The sequence below is a fragment of the Silene latifolia genome, chromosome 6 (assembly GCF_048544455.1).
Source record: "Silene latifolia isolate original U9 population chromosome 6, ASM4854445v1, whole genome shotgun sequence".
Taxonomy (NCBI): Eukaryota; Viridiplantae; Streptophyta; class Magnoliopsida; order Caryophyllales; family Caryophyllaceae; genus Silene; species Silene latifolia.
Genome location: NC_133531.1, coordinates 126,734,334 through 126,753,942, shown reverse-complemented (window position 1 = coordinate 126,753,942; position 19,609 = coordinate 126,734,334). Strand labels below are relative to the sequence as shown.

General features: G+C 42.2%; 4 protein-coding genes across 4 annotated transcripts; all 4 read left to right on the top strand.

The window, feature by feature from the left end:
• The first annotated feature begins 11,602 nt into the window (after positions 1-11,602).
• Positions 11,603-14,470, top strand: LOC141588643 (uncharacterized). The gene is made up of 5 exons (XM_074410076.1): positions 11,603-12,348; positions 12,439-12,566; positions 12,990-13,415; positions 13,680-14,170; positions 14,240-14,470. Exons 1-5 carry the CDS (start codon positions 11,603-11,605, stop codon positions 14,468-14,470), a joined length of 2,022 nt encoding a protein of 673 aa, XP_074266177.1.
• Positions 14,471-14,705: 235 nt separating this feature from the next.
• Positions 14,706-15,823, top strand: LOC141588642 (uncharacterized). The gene is made up of 2 exons (XM_074410075.1): positions 14,706-15,162; positions 15,258-15,823. Exons 1-2 carry the CDS (start codon positions 14,706-14,708, stop codon positions 15,821-15,823), a joined length of 1,023 nt encoding a protein of 340 aa, XP_074266176.1.
• Positions 15,824-15,843: 20 nt separating this feature from the next.
• Positions 15,844-16,419, top strand: LOC141588641 (uncharacterized). The gene has a single exon (XM_074410074.1). It carries the CDS (start codon positions 15,844-15,846, stop codon positions 16,417-16,419), a length of 576 nt encoding a protein of 191 aa, XP_074266175.1.
• A 382-nt stretch (positions 16,420-16,801) lies between these two features.
• On the top strand, positions 16,802-18,866 carry LOC141588640 (uncharacterized). The gene is made up of 2 exons (XM_074410073.1): positions 16,802-17,092; positions 18,624-18,866. The coding sequence occupies exons 1-2, from the start codon at positions 16,802-16,804 to the stop codon at positions 18,864-18,866; spliced, it is 534 nt and encodes a 177-aa protein (XP_074266174.1).
• The last annotated feature ends 743 nt before the right edge of the window (positions 18,867-19,609 follow it).

Genomic DNA, 19,609 nt, shown 5'->3' with positions numbered 1-19,609 from the left:
CAAAGCCTAAGTATGAAAAGAAGAAGGACTCATATACTTACAATTATCAGCGGGACAAACCCACATTAAAAGAGTTACAAGCTAAGAAGTACCCTTCCCAAACTCTGACTTAGATCCTCAAGACAAAGTGATCCCAACTATTGTCGCTATCATAGACTGGTAAGTCATCCCCTTGAAAAGTGTATAACACTGAAAGAGAAAATTATGCAGCTCTCCAGAGACGGAAAAATTATCCTTGACTTGGATGAAACAGTAGCTACAAATCAAACTACTGCAGTATTGGAGCAGCATGAGGAACACGAGGAGCCAACAATGCATTGTGGGTGGGATGTATGCATGTTGCAATTCGGGGGCCTTGAACCTGTTGCTATATGGTTTCAAAAGCCATCTTCATCGATATTCCCAAAAGCAGGATTAGATCCTCAAGACGAGAAGAATATAGATGATGATGGCAAAGGGTGGACCTTAGTCACACGCAAGAAGACGAAAAAAAAAGTACGGCAAGCAGTCGAACATGTCCATCATCGACGAAAGCAATCAAAGAAGATGAAGTCTTGTGATACGTGCCTAATGTATAGTCTTTTTGGCCTATTTCAGCACGTATTTCTATGCATTTCTATACTGTTTTTATGGTATTTTGCCCCGAATTGGCTACTTTGGTGTATTTTGTCCTTTTTGTAGGAATGATCGCGGAAGTAGTAGAACCATACTCCTTTTTGTCGTTTTTGCATGCATTTAGAGGAGACGGGATTGTTCTAGAGTGAGATACCGCATTTGGAAGCGTCATGGCACGCACTACGAGGCACTTGGGTGAAGACGTGAGCTGAAATGATGACATAATCACTCGATCGAGCTGTTTGCCAGTCGATCGAGTGGTTTCTACACCCTCTGAAGCTCGATCGAGTAACATCTTACTCGACCACTGGGCTGCACAAAGACCAAGTTCTCGATCGAGTAACCATTTGGTCGATCGAGTAACTTTTGCTGAGAATTTAGTCGATCGAGTGGTTTAATCCACTCGATCGAGTGGTTTTTATGGGCATGGGCTTTTAATTAGTCCGTGTAATGTTTTGTTCCGCAAGCTTTAGTTTCTTTTCTATTTAAACCTATGTTAATTAGGTTAATAGGGATCTTTTAATCATCTTTTTATCTACCTTGGACTCTAGCTTTCACAGTAGAACTTTACTACGTAACTTTTATTCCTCTTCACTGTTACTTTACTTTGGGGTTATTATTGCTCGGATTCAGTTGTTCTTTACGCCGGATTCGCACTGATTGTAATCCCTTCTCCCCCTTTATTAATAATAATCATTTGTTGCTTTAATTTCTCATTTGTGTTCTTATTTTCCTTTGCCCTAATTTTCATTATTGCGAGTTTTAGTATTTATAATGTTCACTTCTTTGGGAAGTTGTCTCATTAGTTTAATCACGATATGAGTAGCTAAATTCCCTTCATGTTGGGATTAGGGAATCTATGGTAGAAAGATGACGATTAAGTAGATGAATCGACGAATTAATTAATCACGAGACTCATCTATAGCAATTTAACTGTAATTCCCGACCTAGTTGAGTGCACGCTTCTATGTCACCCATTAAACTGGCTAAAATTAATCCTGGATCGAAAGATTGGACTAAATAGGCCTGCTATAAACAGTAGACTACCCTAATGAGGACGAAAGTTAAGTTAGTGGTATTTTAGGATAGAAAGTGGACCGAAAGGACCTTTTAACATCCGTCTCACATTAGTTCGTCTGAGTCATTTACAGCTGAGTTATTGGACTACCGTAGTGAACCGAAATCCTGACATATCCCTCTCTTCTTGATAGTTTCAACCGTTTTTATTGCTTTTACTGCTCTTCCTTTTTTTTCTCTTCCTTTCAAACTTCGTAGTTTAGAACCAATTTCAAACAAACCCCCAATTGTTACCATAGGATTAGAAATAGACAGCTATAATTACATTACCTCCCTGTGGATTCGATACTCGACTGCCTCTGCTATATTTTAGTTGAGACCGTTAGGTTTTATCTTTGATAGGGTTGCGATAGCCGTGTCAAATTTTGGCGCCGTTGCCGGGGAGGCAATTGTTCAATTTATTAGTTGCTTTATTTTTAGTCCTTTTCAGTCTAAGGGACACCCGTTCCTTAGACTATTCTTATTTTCTGTTGTAGTTTCTTCTTATGCGCAGGTCACAGGGTGGTGAACTAATACCATTCGATCCAGAGATTGAGAGAACCTTGCGCGTAAAGAGGAGATTGTTTCAAGATCAACAGTTAGAGGAAAAGTCTAGTTCTCATTCCAACAATTACGAGAACGAACTGTTCGAGGACAATCCACCGTCTTCTCCAGCCTTCCAATTCATCGCTTGAAACCGTTATTTTTCCAGACTTTCCCGAAATGGCCAAGAAGCGACCATTGCCGGTCATTCCGAACCCACAACAGGATCTTTACAAGGGGTTCGAGCTACGGGGAAGCCAGAAATTCGAGCCGAAACCTTCTTACCTTAATATGGTTGAGAAGAATCGATTCGGTGGAGCCGCAAACGAAGATGCGTGAAGCACATGGAGACCTTTATTGATTACTGGCACTCCATACCCCCACCGGCGTGCGTGACAAATGATCGGATAAAAGAAACCATGTTTATCTTCTTACTCCGCGATGCTGCGAGGGAGTGCTATAGGGATTTAGACCGAGCTGCTCACGATATAACTGACTGGAATTCACTGGCTTTAGCGTTCTATAAGAAGTACTTTTCTGCATCGAGGACTATTGCCATTAGAGCTCAGATAACGAGCTTCAAACAAGGGCCTGACGAGAACTTTCACGAAGCATGGGTTCGATTTAAGAAGCTAGTGCGAACCATACCGCACCATGGTTTCGAGAAATGGAGCTTGTGCAATCATTTCTATAATGGATTGTATGAGGATCAGAGGGCTATTTTGGATGCTGCAGCCAATGGCCGATTTGCTGAAAACATGGGAGCAACCAAGGGGTGGAAGATCATAGATGATTTGGCCATCCATAAGGCTGAATATGAGAACTCGAGAGGAAATCAAAGAAGAGCTGCTGAATCTTCTTCTGTCGCTGTCCTTGAAGCTCTCACTGCTAGGTTTGACAAGTATGAGTTAGGAGGAGCTTCCAGGGGAGGCATGTACCAGGTTAATGTTGTGACAGACGGTCCTTTCGTCTGTAGAAGATGTGGGGGAGAGGGACATGTCTCAGATCATTGTCCCAACTCCTATGAGTCTTGCGCTGCCTTCCAACACTACAGGCAGAACAACAGTTACTACGAGCCGAATGTCCACCCCAATTTGAGGTGGAGTAGTCAGAATGTACTCAATCCCACTGCCCCTCCGCATCAGCCGTATATTCCTCCACACAAGAATCAACAGGGCTATCAGAAGCCTCCTTCTTTCAACCCTCCTAACCAAGGTGCATCATCTTCTAGTGGGGTGAGTGAAATGGGTGAGCTTAAGTCCATGATGCAAGCCATATCAAAGCAATTGCAGCTGAATGATCAACAAAATCAACAGAAAGACGCGTCATTTAAGGCACTTGAGACTCAAGTTGCCCAACTTGCTGCAAATCAATCCTCGAGAAAGCCGGGTCATCTACCGACTCAAAATGAGAAGAATCCACATGAGACGGTAAACCTGATAGAATTGAGAAGCGGTCTTTCTTATGAGGGACCAGAGTGCAAAAATCGACCCTAGGGAAGCCATTATTGATGGTGAACGATGTATCTTGTCGAGAAAAAAGGGCCCACGATGAAGGAACTACTCGATCGACTGAAGACTGGTGTTCGATCGAGCAGAATTGAGGATGATAGTGGTCGATCGAGTGATTTTTCCACTCGATCGAGTGAACAGGAGGAACAAACTGGTCGATCGAGTAGTATTCCTACTCGATCGAGTGAAGCAGATAATGAGATTGGTCGATCGAGTAGAAACTTTACTCGATCGACTGTTGTTGAAGAAGAAACAGCTCGATCGAGTGGGGAACTTGGTCGATCGAGTGGTATTGATGACGGGAAGCTTATTCGAGAGCCTGCTAGTGCTCGTTTAAGCGAGAAATCACCAGAAAGACCTCGTTCGAGAGGTAAGAAGCGTCCAAAGGATACTGAACTTGCACCGGAAGACACTTTAGAAGAGAGAAACAAGGGACTCGAGATACCAATCACGGTTCCCTTCCCGAGGCGGCTGCAGAATACCAAAGTTAATCAACAGTTTGGCAAATTTGTCGAACTTTTGAAGAGCTTGGAAGTCGGCGTGCCGTTCACCAATTGCGACTAAGGTACCCTCTTATTTAAAGTTTATGAAAGAAATTTTAGCACGTAAGAGGACTATTAATGACAGTGAGACCGTAGCTTTGACTGAGGTGGGGTCAGCCCTATTTCAAAATAAGTTACCCCCTAAGCAATCAGACCCGGGTAGTTTTTCGATTCCGTGTCATATCGGTATGCAATTGATTGATAATGCGCTATGCGATTTAGGCGCTAGCATAAGTGTCTTATCTTTGTCTCTGGCTAAGAGACTTGGTTTGACAAAGCTGATTTGCACCAACATGACTGTCCAGATGGCCGACCGTAGTCTATCACGGCCATTAGGTATAGTAGAAGACGTACCTGTTCAGATCGGGAAGTTCTTTATTCCCGTTGATTTTGTTGTCCTAGACATTCCCGAAGATGCACACACCCCTATTATTTTAGGGAGACCATTTTTGTCCACTGCCCGTGCAATAATAGACGTCAGGGAGAAGACTTTGACCTTTCGGTAGGGGATGAGGAACGATTTTCATCGGTCAAGTTCCGGAGAGCTCCCATGCAAGCCCAACCTTGCAATGCTCTCTCTTCTATTGTTCCTATTATTGACACTCCAAATGAAAATTTGGAGAATTGTGCCGTTATTGTTGACCCTCCGCCTCAGATTGAGAGCAAAAAGGAGGAAAATTCGTCTGTTTTCCTTACTGCAGGTACAGATGAAAGCAAGGATGGGGCTGTCAAGGGACATAGTGCAACCATTATCAATCAAACTGGAAGAAAGGATGCCAAAGACGGTGATAGAGGAGCAAGGACTAGGAAAGCTGACGCCTACGTGGATGCGAGCTACTCTCCTCCTCCCGTTTCAAGTGATAACCCATGCTCATGGAAGATGAAGAGGATAGTCATTGTTGCTGAGGTGACGTCCTCCAGTCAGAAGCCCACGAAGGGGCTACTGAGATTTGTTGGGAATTAAACGGGGAAATGCCCCGTGTAACACCTTGTAATAGACAATTTTTGAGTTTCTTCTGAATTTGTTTTATTGCGTTTTAATTAGGACAGTTAGTTTAGACAATTTTTAGCATAGACGTAAGACTATAGACTGTGCTTTTGCGTATTTGGTATTTTGGGAAACTCTTGGATGTGTTTTTATGCAGGTTTGGGGAAGTTTCACGCAATTCAAGGAGGAAAAGACGAAATTCAAGAGCCTACAAGAGGAAAGTCCTCGTTCGAGTACTTTTTGCACCTGATCGAGTGAAATTATGGTCGATCGAGTAGTTCATGTACTCGATCGAGAAAAGCCAAAAGAGTACCCGGTCGATCGAGTGGATTTTTATCGATCGAGCAATAGGGACATCAAAAGTCCTCGATCGAGTGATTTAAAATCACTCGATCGAGTGACATGAACAGGACACGGGAGTTTTCTAAACTTAAACTCTTTATTTCCTTTTCTAATTCATTTTGCATCCCTAATTCCGTCTAACCCTTCCCCTAATTGCGATTTCAACTCCCCCAAATCCCCATTTTTCTTGCCCAAATCACCAAATCCGTCACCTACATTTCTTTGATTGCATATTAATCTTCAAAAGCCCCTTGATTTCCCCTCTATTTGTGTCCATTTTCGCGGTTTTAAAAGGGATTTAGGGTTTGCAGTTTTTCGACTGAAAAATCGTTTGTTTTTGCTTGATTCTTGAGGATTATTTGCATTTGTAGGTCGTATATCATCAAGTAAGTGTTTCTTCATTCCTCTTACATTTTAATTTCAATTATTTCGAATTTTATGAGGTAGAAGTAATTTAGGGTTTCGAAAATCCATGTTCAGTCGAATTTTTCGACTTAATTGCCTTTATATGCCCTTAATTAGCTGCTTGATGATCTTATCCCAATTCCTTGCTGTTGTTGCTTGCCTAATTCGAATTTTGCGCGAGATTTCCGCGATTAGGGCTCCTAAGTCGAATTTTTTTCGACTGTCAGACGGTTTTTATGCTGCCTTGTTTTGTTTAACCTCAGCCCTTTCTTACTTGCTGCTGTTGTTAACTGCCTTTTCCGTCCCCTATCGCCATTACTTGCTGTAAATTGTTGGGAAATCTTGTACTGTGAGTCGGAATTCTAGACTGCTAGGAGTCTTACGTGCTGTCATATGCAGTGTCTCATGCTAGCCATAGTCTCCATTAGTCTTACATTGTCAATTCATCATCACCCACGTACTTCTATTCGTAATTTCAGAGGAATTGTTGGATTTATCTGCTGGAAGTCGAATTTCTCGGCTGATAGGGCCTTTACGTGCTGTCACATGTTGGTTGACGTGTTGCTTTAGCCACGGTTAGCAGCTGTTTTTCTTATCATGCCCTTTACCATGTTGCAGGATGGATACTAGTTCTTTACCTTCCACTAGTTCGTCCTCCAGCCCGTCCGTGAGCGAGTCAGTGGCCCCTGCTGTTGCCACTGGCTCCACCTTAGCCACCTCTGCAGCTTTGGCTAGTGTTACTACCCCTGCCAGGCCTTTCTCCATGCTGGACAAAGGACTCACGCCTCGTTTCCCGACGCCTGATATGCTGCCACCTAGGCCGAATCAATGGCTAGCCGATTAGCCATTACTTCCACCCCTTCCGGGGTCATTTATTCTGGGAGGCCGCTCTTACTCCTTTACCGGAGTTACCCACGGTACGTTTCGTTTCCGCGGATCACCGGACTCGGTTATCCGCTTTGCTTCGTTGCCCTCTCTCTTCTACCCGTTTCATTGCGCGGACTGACCTAGAGACTTTAGGAATTTATGAGGAGGTCTGTAGTTTGTTGAACGGGATGGGAATGTCGGGTCTGATTACCATGCAGTAAGCTGCTATTCGTATCCCTACATACGAGTTTTTCAGCTCCTATTCTTTTGACACCGACTCTTACGATTCCAACCACTCTAATCCCTGCATTCACTTCCGACTCCGCAATGAGTCGCACCATTGGACTTTGGCTAGGTTTGGGGAGGTTCTAAGTCTCGTTAGTGACGGCCCCATCGACCCACCTCGGGATATCCGTCAGCCACTTTGGGCTGCGCTCTCTCACACCCCCTTCCCCACACGGAAGGGAGCCCACGTACACTTACCTGCTCCCCGTTATTTCTTGCGACTTATGGGAGAGACCATCTTTGGGCGACCTGAGCCCAATAACGTGACCAACACTGAGTTAGCGATTCTCGCGGGGTGCCTTAACATTGACTACGGTACCCCCCGTTTGTTCTAAACATTGCTTATTTGGTAGCTCAGCATTGGAACGGAATTGGGAAGAAGGTCAGGACCTCTGTTGTCTGCGGCGGGTTAGTGACCAGGATAGCCCGCCATCTTTACCCCTCGGAGCCTGGACTTACCGCGCCTCATAAGCAGGCCTACCTTGATTTGGCTGCCATGGTTGACTTCACCTGGTTCCCAAAGGCGAAGGGCGCGAGGACGTGGAAGATTTGTGGTTCCACGTCTGTTACCTTGCCGTGCCCTACCCTTCCTCCACTCTTACCGCTCCCAACTGCTGCTGAGGGAGCGAAGCCACCTCCTCCCACCTACCACCTCACTCTCACCTCTGCTTCTACCTCTTCCAAGAAGAGGAAGCGGGAGGCCGGAGAGCCTTCTGGCTCTCAGACTCAGACTGGACCCACACCCACACCCACACCCACGCCCACACCTTCACTTACCCCTCCTCCTTCTGGTTCGGCCCTGCCGGCCAATTTTGTTTGCCCTCCTGCTTTAGGGGCGCCCGAGGTCATGGACCAAGGGCGTCTGCATGCCTTGCTTCTGGATATGTGCAGGTACATTTCCGAGATGAGACGAGATGAGGCCTGAGCCCTATTCCCGCTCTACGAGTTCCATATCCGAGCACGACGACCGATTCCAGCAGGGTGGCCACATCCCTCCTTCTACCGATACCCGGAGGGTGGGTACCCTCCACTCTCTTCTGACTCAGAGGACGAGGTGGAGGAGACACCGGTAGCACGAGAGTCGCGGATTGCGGGTGAGCAGCGGCAAATGTAGCCGCGAGAGAGGAGGCGAGGACCCCCCATTTACACCGTCTGCGGAGGATGTGACTGGAGACGACGAGTAGCTACTGGTCTACTCACTTCCCCAGTTTTCTGGCTGGTTTGGGGAAGTTCGTTTTTGTATGTACCTCTTACTCTTTTTATTTTGTCTCCTTCATTTTTATTTTTTTTATTGGTTGTATATTCCCATTCCCCATATTTCTGCTCGTGTATGCTGGAGGACAACGAGGGCGTTGTCCGTTTTGGTTTGGGGAGGGTATTGCATCCTTTTGAGTCTGCATTTGCATTTGTTTCGCATTCACGTTTAATTTTTCAGCTTGCATTGTTGTTTATTTTCAATAAAAAAATCAAAAATCCAAAAAATTAGAAAATTTCAAAAATTCAAAAACATTTCACGTTTATTTTTGCATATAGGTTGAGTCGGAACGGTAGATTCCCGTGATGAAATTGCACTATAACTTGTCATTTTACTTGAGCCTTGCACTTTTATTGATAGTTATTAGCTTTGTCATACGCATAATCTACGAATTTCTGTTCAAATATAAGTTGACTGTTTAGACTTGACCTATAAATTGGCAAACTACTTAAAAATTCTGAGTTTTTAGAGCCATACTGGTGCCATTTATGACCAGTTCATTAGGAATTTTGAGAGTAGTACTCCTTGCATAGCATGTTCATCTCATTTGCACATTTATGACATTCAATTTCTCGTCAAATGCACATATTCGGGTTTGTGGTTGGTGTCACATGCAGGGAGGGTCTTGCAAATTCCCCTTTCTTTATATCTTTCACCCATTTAGCTCCACATTAGCCAAAACTTGCCTTTTTGACCCATTAGCTACATTCCAAACTAAGCCTGCCTAGTCAAGCTAGTTAGTATGTTCTTTTGTGGTATGTTTTCCATTGCAGTTTGGTCCGTAATTCTTGTTTGGAGTTGGTGTTTGTACATAGGAAGGAGGAAAGAAAAAAAAGTATTGAAAAGAAAAAAAAAGGAGAGAAAGAAAACGTGAAAGAAAAAGAAAAAATAGGAAGGAGGAAAGAAAAAAAAGTATTAAAAAGAAAAAAAAAGAAGAAAGAAAAAATTGTGAAAACAGTTGTGCCCTCTTGTCAGAGTTGAGAAGATGTTTGAAGACGTACAATCGACAAGGGTTGTTTGTTTCAGTCAGTTGTTTCATACGGTGCTTTTAAAGAGGAAGTTTGTGACTGTCTGACTCCTCCGTTTTATCCCATATCTTTTGAGGAGATTGTGTTGAGTCTAGTGAGTTTTGTGCCAAATGAAGGGCACTTGTACTTAGTTTTTCAGTCAGTTGAGATCCGGATGGTTTCACTATGGTCCTGTTAGGAACTAGCTTGACGCTTTTACCTCCACATTTCCATAACTTGTTTTGCCTTTTCTCACCTGAACCTCACTATTCCCATATTATTTGCAAACCCTCGGCTGTGACGGACATTATTGGTTGGAGTGTGTGCATCAGTACTTGAATTGTCTTTCATTTTTGTTGCATGCATGCTATGTAGGTCGCAGTTAGGTGAGTGACTGTCTTTTCTTCTCTCTTTTACATAATACATTTGCCCTTTGCTTCATGAGAGAAGAGTGACCACGTGAGAGTCCAGTTTTGTTGGTCTTGCAAGGTCGATAGGTCAGCTTTATTTCTGAACAGCTTATAATTCGTTTGTGTATTGACTGATTGGCTTTAACTGTTGATTTTTGTTGCATTAAATTGGTTCAAGTAGACAAGTTAAGCTAGCTCTGAGTTATCATTTCCGTTCCATTAGTTTAGTTTTGAGTTTACTCGAGGGCGAGTAAAGGTTTGGTTTGGGAGATTTGATACGTGCCTAATGTATAGTCTTTTGGCCTATTTCAAAGACGTATTTCTATGCATTTCTATACTGTTTTTATGGTATTTTGCCCCGAATTGGCTACTTTGGTGTATTTTGTCCTTTTTGTAGGAATGATCGCGGAAGTAGTAGAACCATACTCCTTTTTGTCGTTTTTGCATGCATTTAGAGGAGACGGGATTGTTCTAGAGTGAGATACCGCATTTGGAAGCGTCATGGCACGCACTACGAGGCACTTGGGTGAAGACGTGAGCTGAAATGATGACATAATCACTCGATCGAGCTGTTTGCCAGTCGATCGAGTGGTTTCTACACCCTCTGAAGCTCGATCGAGTAACATCTTACTCGACCACTGGGCTGCACAAAGACCAAGTTCTCGATCGAGTAACCATTTGGTCGATCGAGTAACTTTTGCTGAGAATTTAGTCGATCGAGTGGTTTAATCCACTCGATCGAGTGGTTTTTATGGGCATGGGCTTTTAATTAGTCCGTGTAATGTTTTGTTCCGCAAGCTTTAGTTTCTTTTCTATTTAAACCTATGTTAATTAGGTTAATAGGGATCTTTTAATCATCTTTTTATCTACCTTGGACTCTAGCTTTCACAGTAGAACTTTACTACGTAACTTTTATTCCTCTTCACTGTTACTTTACTTTGGGGTTATTATTGCTCGGATTCAGTTGTTCTTTACGCCGGATTCGCACTGATTGTAATCCCTTCTCCCCCTTTATTAATAATAATAATTTGTTGCTTTAATTTCTCATTTGTGTTCTTATTTTCCTTTGCCCTAATTTTCATTATTGCGAGTTTTAGTATTTATAATGTTCACTGCTGGGAAGTTGTCTGCTGTTAGTTTAATCACTGATATGAGTAGCTAAATTCCCTTCATGTTGGGATTAGGGAATCTATGGTAGAAAGATGACGATTAAGTAGATGAATCAGACGAATTAATCACGAGACTCTGTCACTATAGCAATTTAACTGTAATTCCCGACCTAGTTGAGTGCACGCTTCTATGTCACCCATTAAACTGGCTAAAATTAATCCTGGATCGAAAGATTGGACTAAATAGGCCTGCTATAAACAGTAGACTACCCTAATGAGGACGAAAGTTAAGTTAGTGGTATTTTAGGATAGAAAGTGGACCGAAAGGACCTTTTAACATCCGTCTCACATTAGTTCGTCTGAGTCATTTACAGCTGAGTTATTGGACTACCGTAGTGAACCGAAATCCTGACATATCCCTCTCTTCTTGATAGTTTCAACCGTTTTTATTGCTTTTACTGCTCTTCCTTTTTTTTCTCTTCCTTTCAAACTTCGTAGTTTAGAACCAATTTCAAACAAACCCCCAATTGTTACCATAGGATTAGAAATAGACAGCTATAATTACATTACCTCCCTGTGGATTCGATACTCGACTGCCTCTGCTACATTTTAGTTGAGACCGTTAGGTTTTATCTTTGATAGGGTTGCGATAGCCGTGTCATTTTGCATGTCTGATAGGGAGAAGAAGTCTGAAACAGTGGTCAAACCACGTGTCTTGCCTATCAATATGCCTAAGCAAAAATCGTTGAGTCATATTGCTCTAGAAGAATTCCTTTCAAGAGATTTCTTGAACAATGTTACCGTATGTACTATTTCTGCAGTAGGTCATGATGATAAAGAAAAAGTAAAGGAAAACGAAGCAGATGATGCGGTACCATCACAACAATTGCAATCTTACCCTCAAAAGGAAAATGAAGTTGTAAAGGCTCTCAACGCCCTTCCCGCAAATATGGGGTGGAGACAAATCTTTCACCTGCCAAAAGAGAAGCGTCATATAATACTCCAAGGACTTGATAAACCAGAACTATACGCTGGCAAGATAAAAGATGTAGGAGAGCTTGCAGAGCAGTCAACACAATGTGTCTCCTGCAATGCAGCCTTGACCTTTTCAGATGAAGATCTGCTTCTTGGTTCCAAGCCTCACAATAGGCCGCTTTATGTGTCAGGCTACATTCGAGGACAAAAAGTCAACAAAATCTTAATACATGGAGGCTCAGGAGTAAATCTCATGCCAAAAGCAACCATGAAAGAGCTAGGCATCGCGGTTGATGAACTTTCCAGCAGTCGAACAATTATTCACGGTTTCAACTTAAATGGAGAGCGGGCTATTGGCATGATTCGTGTAAACCTTAGCATGGGCGACTTGTCATCTGAAACACTCTTCTATGTCATCGAGGCCAAGACATCATTCAAGTTATTATTAGGTCGACAATGGAAACATGAAAATGGGGTCATTGCATCAACCCTTCATTAATGCTTGAAGTATTATCGTGGCGGTGAAAGGAAAATAAATGGAGACGCCAAGCCTTTCACTAAGGTTGACTCTTTCTTCGCTGACGCAAAGTTCTTTGAAGAAAATGGTACTTCTAGTGAGTTTATGCCAACTACCATTTCTTCAACTGGAAAAGGAGGTAAGCTGAAAGAGAATACCAAAGAAGATATTATTACGAGTTTTGTTAAAGAAAATGATGTCAAGCAAAATATAAACAACGCTAGTGAAGCATCTACTCCCGTTACATCACCCAAGATCCAATAAATACCACATAAGTCTACCTCGCCAGTATTGCGGTATATTCCCAAGTCTCGCCGCAAAGAAGGAGATAGTCCTTTTGCAGAATGTCTAACAAAGAGAGATCTTAAAGACAAAATTAAACCAACTCCAATGATCAAGCAAGAATGGATGGTGAAAGTCACCACACCTCTTCTAAGTTCAAACCAAACAAAATTTCCGAGACCTCCTCCAGTTGGTTTTGTCTGTTCATCAAACCAATCATTAAGCGATCAAAATGTGGGAATATTTCATTCTAACGGATACAAGCTACTGGCAAATGTAGGTTACGACTTTATAAAACCAACTCCGCTTGGGAAAGTTGTAGAAGTTGAACCATATGGGCTTAACAAAATGCAACAGGAGTTGTTCAAGCAAGAAGGAAGCTTTAAAGAGACTAAAACGGGGCTTGGTTATAAGTCTCCCACACCCGTGAAGATCAGTGCTCGTAAGAACAGAACTACTACATCTTCACAACATATCACAATAGAAGAGGCTGAGGAGAATGAAGCAGAAGACATTAAAACACTATCAACATCTTCAGTCTTCGACAAGATAAGTTCACCTGCACAGAGATCCCGTCCTTCTGTATTCGATAGGCTGGGGAGACTGAGTCTTACAAAAAATCGTCCTTCTGTCTTCACTCGACTGGATAAACGAGGAACAAATGAAATTAAGTCGTCAACCCCTCCGCCATGTACAAGAAAGAAAGGTGCATTAAGTGATCATTTAGGTGTTCGTTCAAACACGGTCTTCACTCGTTTATGAGCATCCAATAATGATAATGGTAAGACTCTTTTGTGCTCAACTTCCATGGAAGAAAACGATGAAGAAGTAAACATAACTGATGATTTGAGAAGCGCAATACCCTCTCGCATGAAGCGTTTGAAAGTGGTGGACATCATCCAGCATGAGCCACTAAAAGCATGAAGACGAGTATTAGTTCTCACTGGTCTGTCCTCAAACAATCTTGAAGAGTCTAAACCTCCATCTTCACACTCCCGTGATGCAAAAGACTTGGAAATTGTGAATTCATATCATATCACTGCAGAAGAGATACCTGATGACAGCGAAGAGGTAGAGGCTGACAAGGCACCTAAAACACTTGAAGACGAGGTACAATCAACTGTAGATGATTTAAAAGAACTAAACCTAGGAACTGATGAAGATCCTCGTCCAATCTACGTCAGTGCTCTGTTGACTAAAGAGGAAGAAGAGGAATACTACAAATTGTTGGTTGAGTACAAGGACGTCTTCGCTTGGAGCTACAAGGAAATGTCCGGACTAAGCCTAAAAATTGCAGTTCATCGATTGTCAATCAGAAAAGGAATCAGTCCTAGAAAGCAATCTCAACGTCGCTTTAGGATAGAGCTTATACTTGAAATTGAAAAAGAGGTTAACAAACTCATTGAGGTTGGATTTATCCGTGAAGTCAGATATCCTACCTGGATAGTCAACATTGTTCCAGTTAGAAAGAAAAATGGGTAACAACGTGTATGCGTCGACTTCAAATATCTTAATGATGCATGTCCAAAGGACGACTTCCCTTTGCCAGTTACAGAGTTAATGATCGATGCAACTACTGGCCACGAAGGACTCTCTTTCATGGATTGCACCGCTGGATACAATCAAATACAAATGGCACCTGAAGATCAAGAAGCAACGGCATTTCGCACACCAAATGGGATATTTTGCTACACAGTCATGCCGTTTGGACTCAAAAAATGTCGGGGCCACATATCAGCGAGCAATGGAAAAGATCTTTGATGAAATGTTGCATAAAACAATAGAGTGTTATGTCGACGACGTGGTTATCAAATAAAAGAAAAGAAAAGACCATGTTAAAGTTCTTCGGACCATCTTTGAGAGACTTAGAAAATGTTAACTCAAGATGAACCCACTCAAGTGTGCATTCGGCGTCACATCCGGTAAGTTCTTGGGGTTCGTGGTAAGGCATAGAGGCATTGAAATCGACCAGACAAAAATCAGAGTTATCAACGAAATGCTAGAACCAAAGACGTTGAAGGAGCTGCGCGGGTTGCAGGCACGTTTGGCATACATTAGAAGGTTCATCTTTAATCTAGCAGAACGTTGTCAGCCGTTTAGTCATCTCATGAAAAAGGATGCTCCATTTCAGTGGGATAAAAAATGCAAACATGATTTTGATAGCATAAAAAAGTACCTGGCTAGTGCACCAGTGTTGGAGGCACCGATTCCAGGAAAACCGCTCATTCTATACATCGCCGCACAAGAACGTTCGTTGGGGGCAATGTGTGCGCAAGAAATTGAAGACCGCAAGGAGAGAGCACTCTACTACTTGAGCCGTACCTTGGTTGAAGCTGAATTAAATTACTCGCCCATAGAGAAGATATGTCTTGCTTTGGTGTTCGCCCTCCAGAAGTTGAGGCACAACATGCAGGCGCATACCATACACGTGGTCTCAAAAGCTGATCCAATCAGTACATACTCTCAAGACCAGTCTTATCTGGAAGACTTGCGAAATGGGCAGTGTTACTTAAACAGTATGACTTAGTGTTTGTGTCTCAAAAAGCAGTAAAAGGTCAGGTTATTGTAGATTTCTTCGTTGATCATCCAGTCCCGACAGAGTGGGAAATTTCAGATGAACTACCAGGAGAAGAAATATTTTACGTGGACATTCTACCTCCATGGCAAATATACTTTGACGGTGCTGCAAGGCGAGACAGAGCTGGAGCAGGAGTTGTTTTCATATCTCCTCAAAACCATGCAATGTCATACTCATTTACACTCACACAATTTTGCTCAAATAACGTGGCAGAATACCAAGCTTTGATATTAGGTCGTCAAATGGCAATTGAAATAGGCGTAAGGGACATGGATATTTACGGAGACTCACAATTGGTGATCAGTCAAGTCCTCGATGAGTATGAGGTAAGAAAGGAAGACTTAATTCCCTACCATCGACAGGCGCGGCAACTGCTTAATCAACTTGACTCCATCAATATTGGTCATGTACCGAGGAGTGCTAATAACTTGGCTGACGCGCTTGCTAACCTTGTAGCCACTTTGGCACTGGGGCAGAAGAATCTATGCAAGTGCCAGTCTGCAATCGCTGGGAAATACCTTTGCTTGAAACAGTAGAAGATATAGATACAACATATATGATTTGTGCCTACACGACTGATGAGGATGACTGGCGCCAACCTATCATCGATTTCTTTGACCACCAAAAATTACCTGATGATCCCAGGCACAAGGTAGAGGTACGTCGACGTGCTCCAAAATTTCTTCATTACAAAGGGACGCTCTACAAACGCTCTTTATTAGGACACTGGTTGAGGTGTCTAAATAAAGATGAAGCTACTGAAGCAAAGCACGAAGCTCACTCTGGCATTTGTGGCGTTCACCAATCTGGACCTAAACTTTATGATTGTGTAAAGAGAATGGGGTATTACTGGCCAACCATGGTTCAAGACTGCATGGACTTCCCGAAAAAGTTTCAACCCTGTCAGTTCTACGCAAACTTCATACATCAGCCACCGGAGCCATTACACCCGACTGTATCTTCATGGCCCTTTGAAGCTTGGAGACTTGACATTGTGGGACCTCTCACTCCGAAAGCCTCGAATGGACACGAGTATATACTCACTGGTACTGACTATTTCTCAAAATGGGCAGAATCCATCACATTACGGGAAGTCAAGAAGGAAAATGTTGTGAATTTCATCCGAACTTAAATAATACTCCCTCCCATCCAAACCAAAGGTAACATGGGAGGGAGCACAAGTTTTAAGAAAAGAGAGAAAAGTTAAGGGTAGTATTGGAATTGAAGTAGGACCACTTTTAACTTGATTAAAGGAGGGCCACAAACATGATGGCATTGTATGTAAATAACAAAGGTATATGAGGAGTCTTTAGTAATGTTTTTTACCAAAAAAGGAATGGGTAGTTTGGTTTGGATGGTCCGAATAAGGTAAGTGTTACCTTTGGTTTGGATGGGAGGGAGTATACCGATATGGTGTACCACAACGTATCATAACTGATAATGGGAAACAGTTCGATAACCATCTAATGACAAATTTAGGAGAAAAGTTGAAATTTAGACAGTATAAGTCATCGATGTACAATGCTCCTGCAAATGGTTTGGTTGAAGGCTTCAATAAAACCCATTGCAACTTGTTGAGAAAAGTAGTAGCAAAATCAAAGCGAGGTTGGCATGAAAGAATTGGCGAGGCATTGTGGGCCTATCGTACCACATACAAAACTCCTACTCAATCAACCCCGTATGCGTTGGTGTATGGAGTAGAGGCTGTGTTGCCATTAGAAATACAGATCTCATCCTTACGCATTGCTATTCAAGAGGAACTTACAGAAGATGAAAATGACAAGTTACATTTAGCAGAGTTGGAGGCACTCGATGAAAAAAGACTAGAGGCCTAACAGAAGCTCCAGTGTTATCAAGCAAGGTTGTCGCGAGCATTCAACCAAAAAATTACGTCCTCGTTCTTTTCAAGTAGGAGACCTAGTCCTTGGAATACGAAGACCAATTATCACCTCTCACAAGCCAGTTGGTAAATTCACCTCTAAGTGGGATGACCCGTATGCGGTACAAGAGGCTTACACAAATAGCGCATACAAGATTGCGGATAAAGACGGTGTGCTCATAGGCCCAATAAATGGGAAATTTCTCAAACGTTACTACCCTTGAAACAACACCATGCTCCTAAGCAAGAGCTTAAACTGCAAGCCATGCTCCTAAGCAAGAGCGTAAACTGAAAACCTCTATGAACAACGTCGGCTTGATCTTGTGAAGTGTTTTTTCTACTTTGCAAGTACGTAGGTAGCTTGGGTGAACATATAGCCTGAGTGCAGTCAGAAAAAAATTGTGTATCAAACCTAAAAAAAAAAAAAAAAAATTGAACTACGTTGGCTTGATCTTGTGAGTTGTCATACTTGTCACCTTGCAAGTACGTAGGCAGCTTGAGTGAACTTGTAGCTCAAGTGCAGCCACCCCTCCAAACAAACACCATTTCCCTTTGTACTATGTAAGCTTTGATCTTGTGAAATACCACTTGTTACTTCCCAAGTATGTAGACGGCTTAGGTGATCAGTAGGTCAAGTGAAAGTCATAGACCATGTACAAAAGTCCATCACACCTAAATAAAAAAATTGAGGTTGCTTGTTTCAAATAGTCTTCAAGACTTCCATCGTCTTTAAAGAATTCTATCACCTTCAGGAATCTTCAAGTTACACAATATCCAATCTTTGGATAATTGTAGAATACTTCAAAGAAACTTCGAAATTGTTTTCACATTGTCATAATGAAAAGTTTGAATAATCTCCAACGCTTGGTAGCCATAATAACTCATATGATAATCGAAGGGACCCAGCAGGTTCATTGCATGGTAGTTTATATGAGATTTGAAATAACATGCTTGTAGTCATCACCAACGGTTGATGGTTCAATGCACCAAGGGCTCACATGTTAACCGAAATAACCCAGCGGGTTCATTGCATGGTAGCTCACGTGAGAATCGAAATTAGCTCTCCACAAAAATCTTCAACGCTTCACAACTCGGTGCTCTGCATCATGGGCTCACATGATAACCGAAATAACCCAGCGGGTTCATTGAATGGTAGCTCATGTAAGAATTGAAATGACTCATTCGAAAAAAATCTTCATCTATTGAAATGTCAGGTTCAACACGCGGTAAGAAAAAGAAAGAGCTTCCTGAAATTCCAGAACACATGGACACATAGACTTGGAATGCTCTGGCCTAGCTAGAATAATAAAGCCTCCAACTTCGACAGCTTGGTTCAAACGTCGCTCCAGAGTGTTCAAAAGCAGCTACACTATTCTTCAGAGGGCTTGACAATCTTCGAGTCTTCATAACTCAGGCTTCAAATCTTCATGCTCCATTATTCCTCTAAATACTTTTAGAGTCTTCATAGTCTTCGAGAGCTTCGGCTTCAGTCTTTGAAAGCGTCAATGGTTATTAAAAGCCTCAACGGTCTTCAGAAAGCTTCAGGCCCTCATACGATCTCCAATATAGCTCTAACAGTTACAAGCAGAAATAAGCAGCTTGATAGCCTTCAAAACTTCGAGATTTTTTCGAGATGCTTGCACAGCCTGTATGTCTTCAAGAAGTTCCAATGGTCTTCAGATCTTCTAAAAGCTTCATAATATGATAAGCTTGACCAATCTTCAAAAAAAAAACTCTTCAAGGAGCTCAACAACCTTCCAGTGGTACGAAAATCTTGATAAGTCTTCTAATGTCAAGAAGTAAGAACAATGCTGACAATAATTGAAAAATTCTTGATGACGTCGAACATTCTTTACGAGGCTTCCACGGTCTCTCATATCCCGGGCATCTTCATATTCCATGGTGGTCCTCAAACTACCCCTGCAAAAAAATGAAGAGAAGCTAAATTAATCTCAAAGCAATGCAAAATTGTATGTATTTTTGCGAAGGCCAAGTAAGTTGATTTATAAATGCAGGAGTCCATTATACACCTGAACCAAACAAAAAAAAAGAACCTAAAGTTCGCTATGTAAGTAGTACGGAGTATTTGTTAGCAAAGTCGAAGGAATGAATAAATCAACATGGTGTTCTACGGAAACGTGGAATAGGTCTCTGCTTTATCCAAATACAATCTTTTGTAAGCAAATCAAATATGGCCACATCGTCGCATTGTTCAACAACTGCGATAAACCAACACCGAGTTGAAGTGTCCAGTTCGCCAAGCAAAACGATGATCAAGTGGAGGAGTCTGACCATAGCGTGCATACCTCTCCCTGATAAAAAGAAGACACAGGAGCAGATAATCATCAAATTTGAACCGATACAGAGAAAAATCCACTAAATCGTTCTTGACATTTGAATGCATTCCATCCTCCTGTTCTTAAAAAAATTTGTGTTGAGGAAG

Excerpts from the sequence above, each read along its gene's own strand:
- LOC141588643 (XM_074410076.1), top strand. The coding sequence starts at position 11,603 with ATGTCTGATAGGGAGAAGAAGTCTGAAACAGTGGTCAAACCACGTGTC. Across the intron at positions 12,349-12,438 it reads GAGGCCAAGACATCATTCAA|GAAAATAAATGGAGACGCCA; the intron begins GTTATTATTAGG and ends TGGCGGTGAAAG. Across the intron at positions 13,416-13,679 it reads GCCATGTACAAGAAAGAAAG|AGTCTAAACCTCCATCTTCA; the intron begins GTGCATTAAGTG and ends ACAATCTTGAAG.
- LOC141588642 (XM_074410075.1), top strand. The coding sequence starts at position 14,706 with ATGCTAGAACCAAAGACGTTGAAGGAGCTGCGCGGGTTGCAGGCACGT. Across the intron at positions 15,163-15,257 it reads CTCAAAAGCTGATCCAATCA|TAAAAGGTCAGGTTATTGTA; the intron begins GTACATACTCTC and ends CTCAAAAAGCAG.
- LOC141588641 (XM_074410074.1), top strand. The coding sequence starts at position 15,844 with ATGATTTGTGCCTACACGACTGATGAGGATGACTGGCGCCAACCTATC.
- LOC141588640 (XM_074410073.1), top strand. The coding sequence starts at position 16,802 with ATGTACAATGCTCCTGCAAATGGTTTGGTTGAAGGCTTCAATAAAACC. Across the intron at positions 17,093-18,623 it reads TACATTTAGCAGAGTTGGAG|AGTCTTCATAGTCTTCGAGA; the intron begins GCACTCGATGAA and ends AAATACTTTTAG.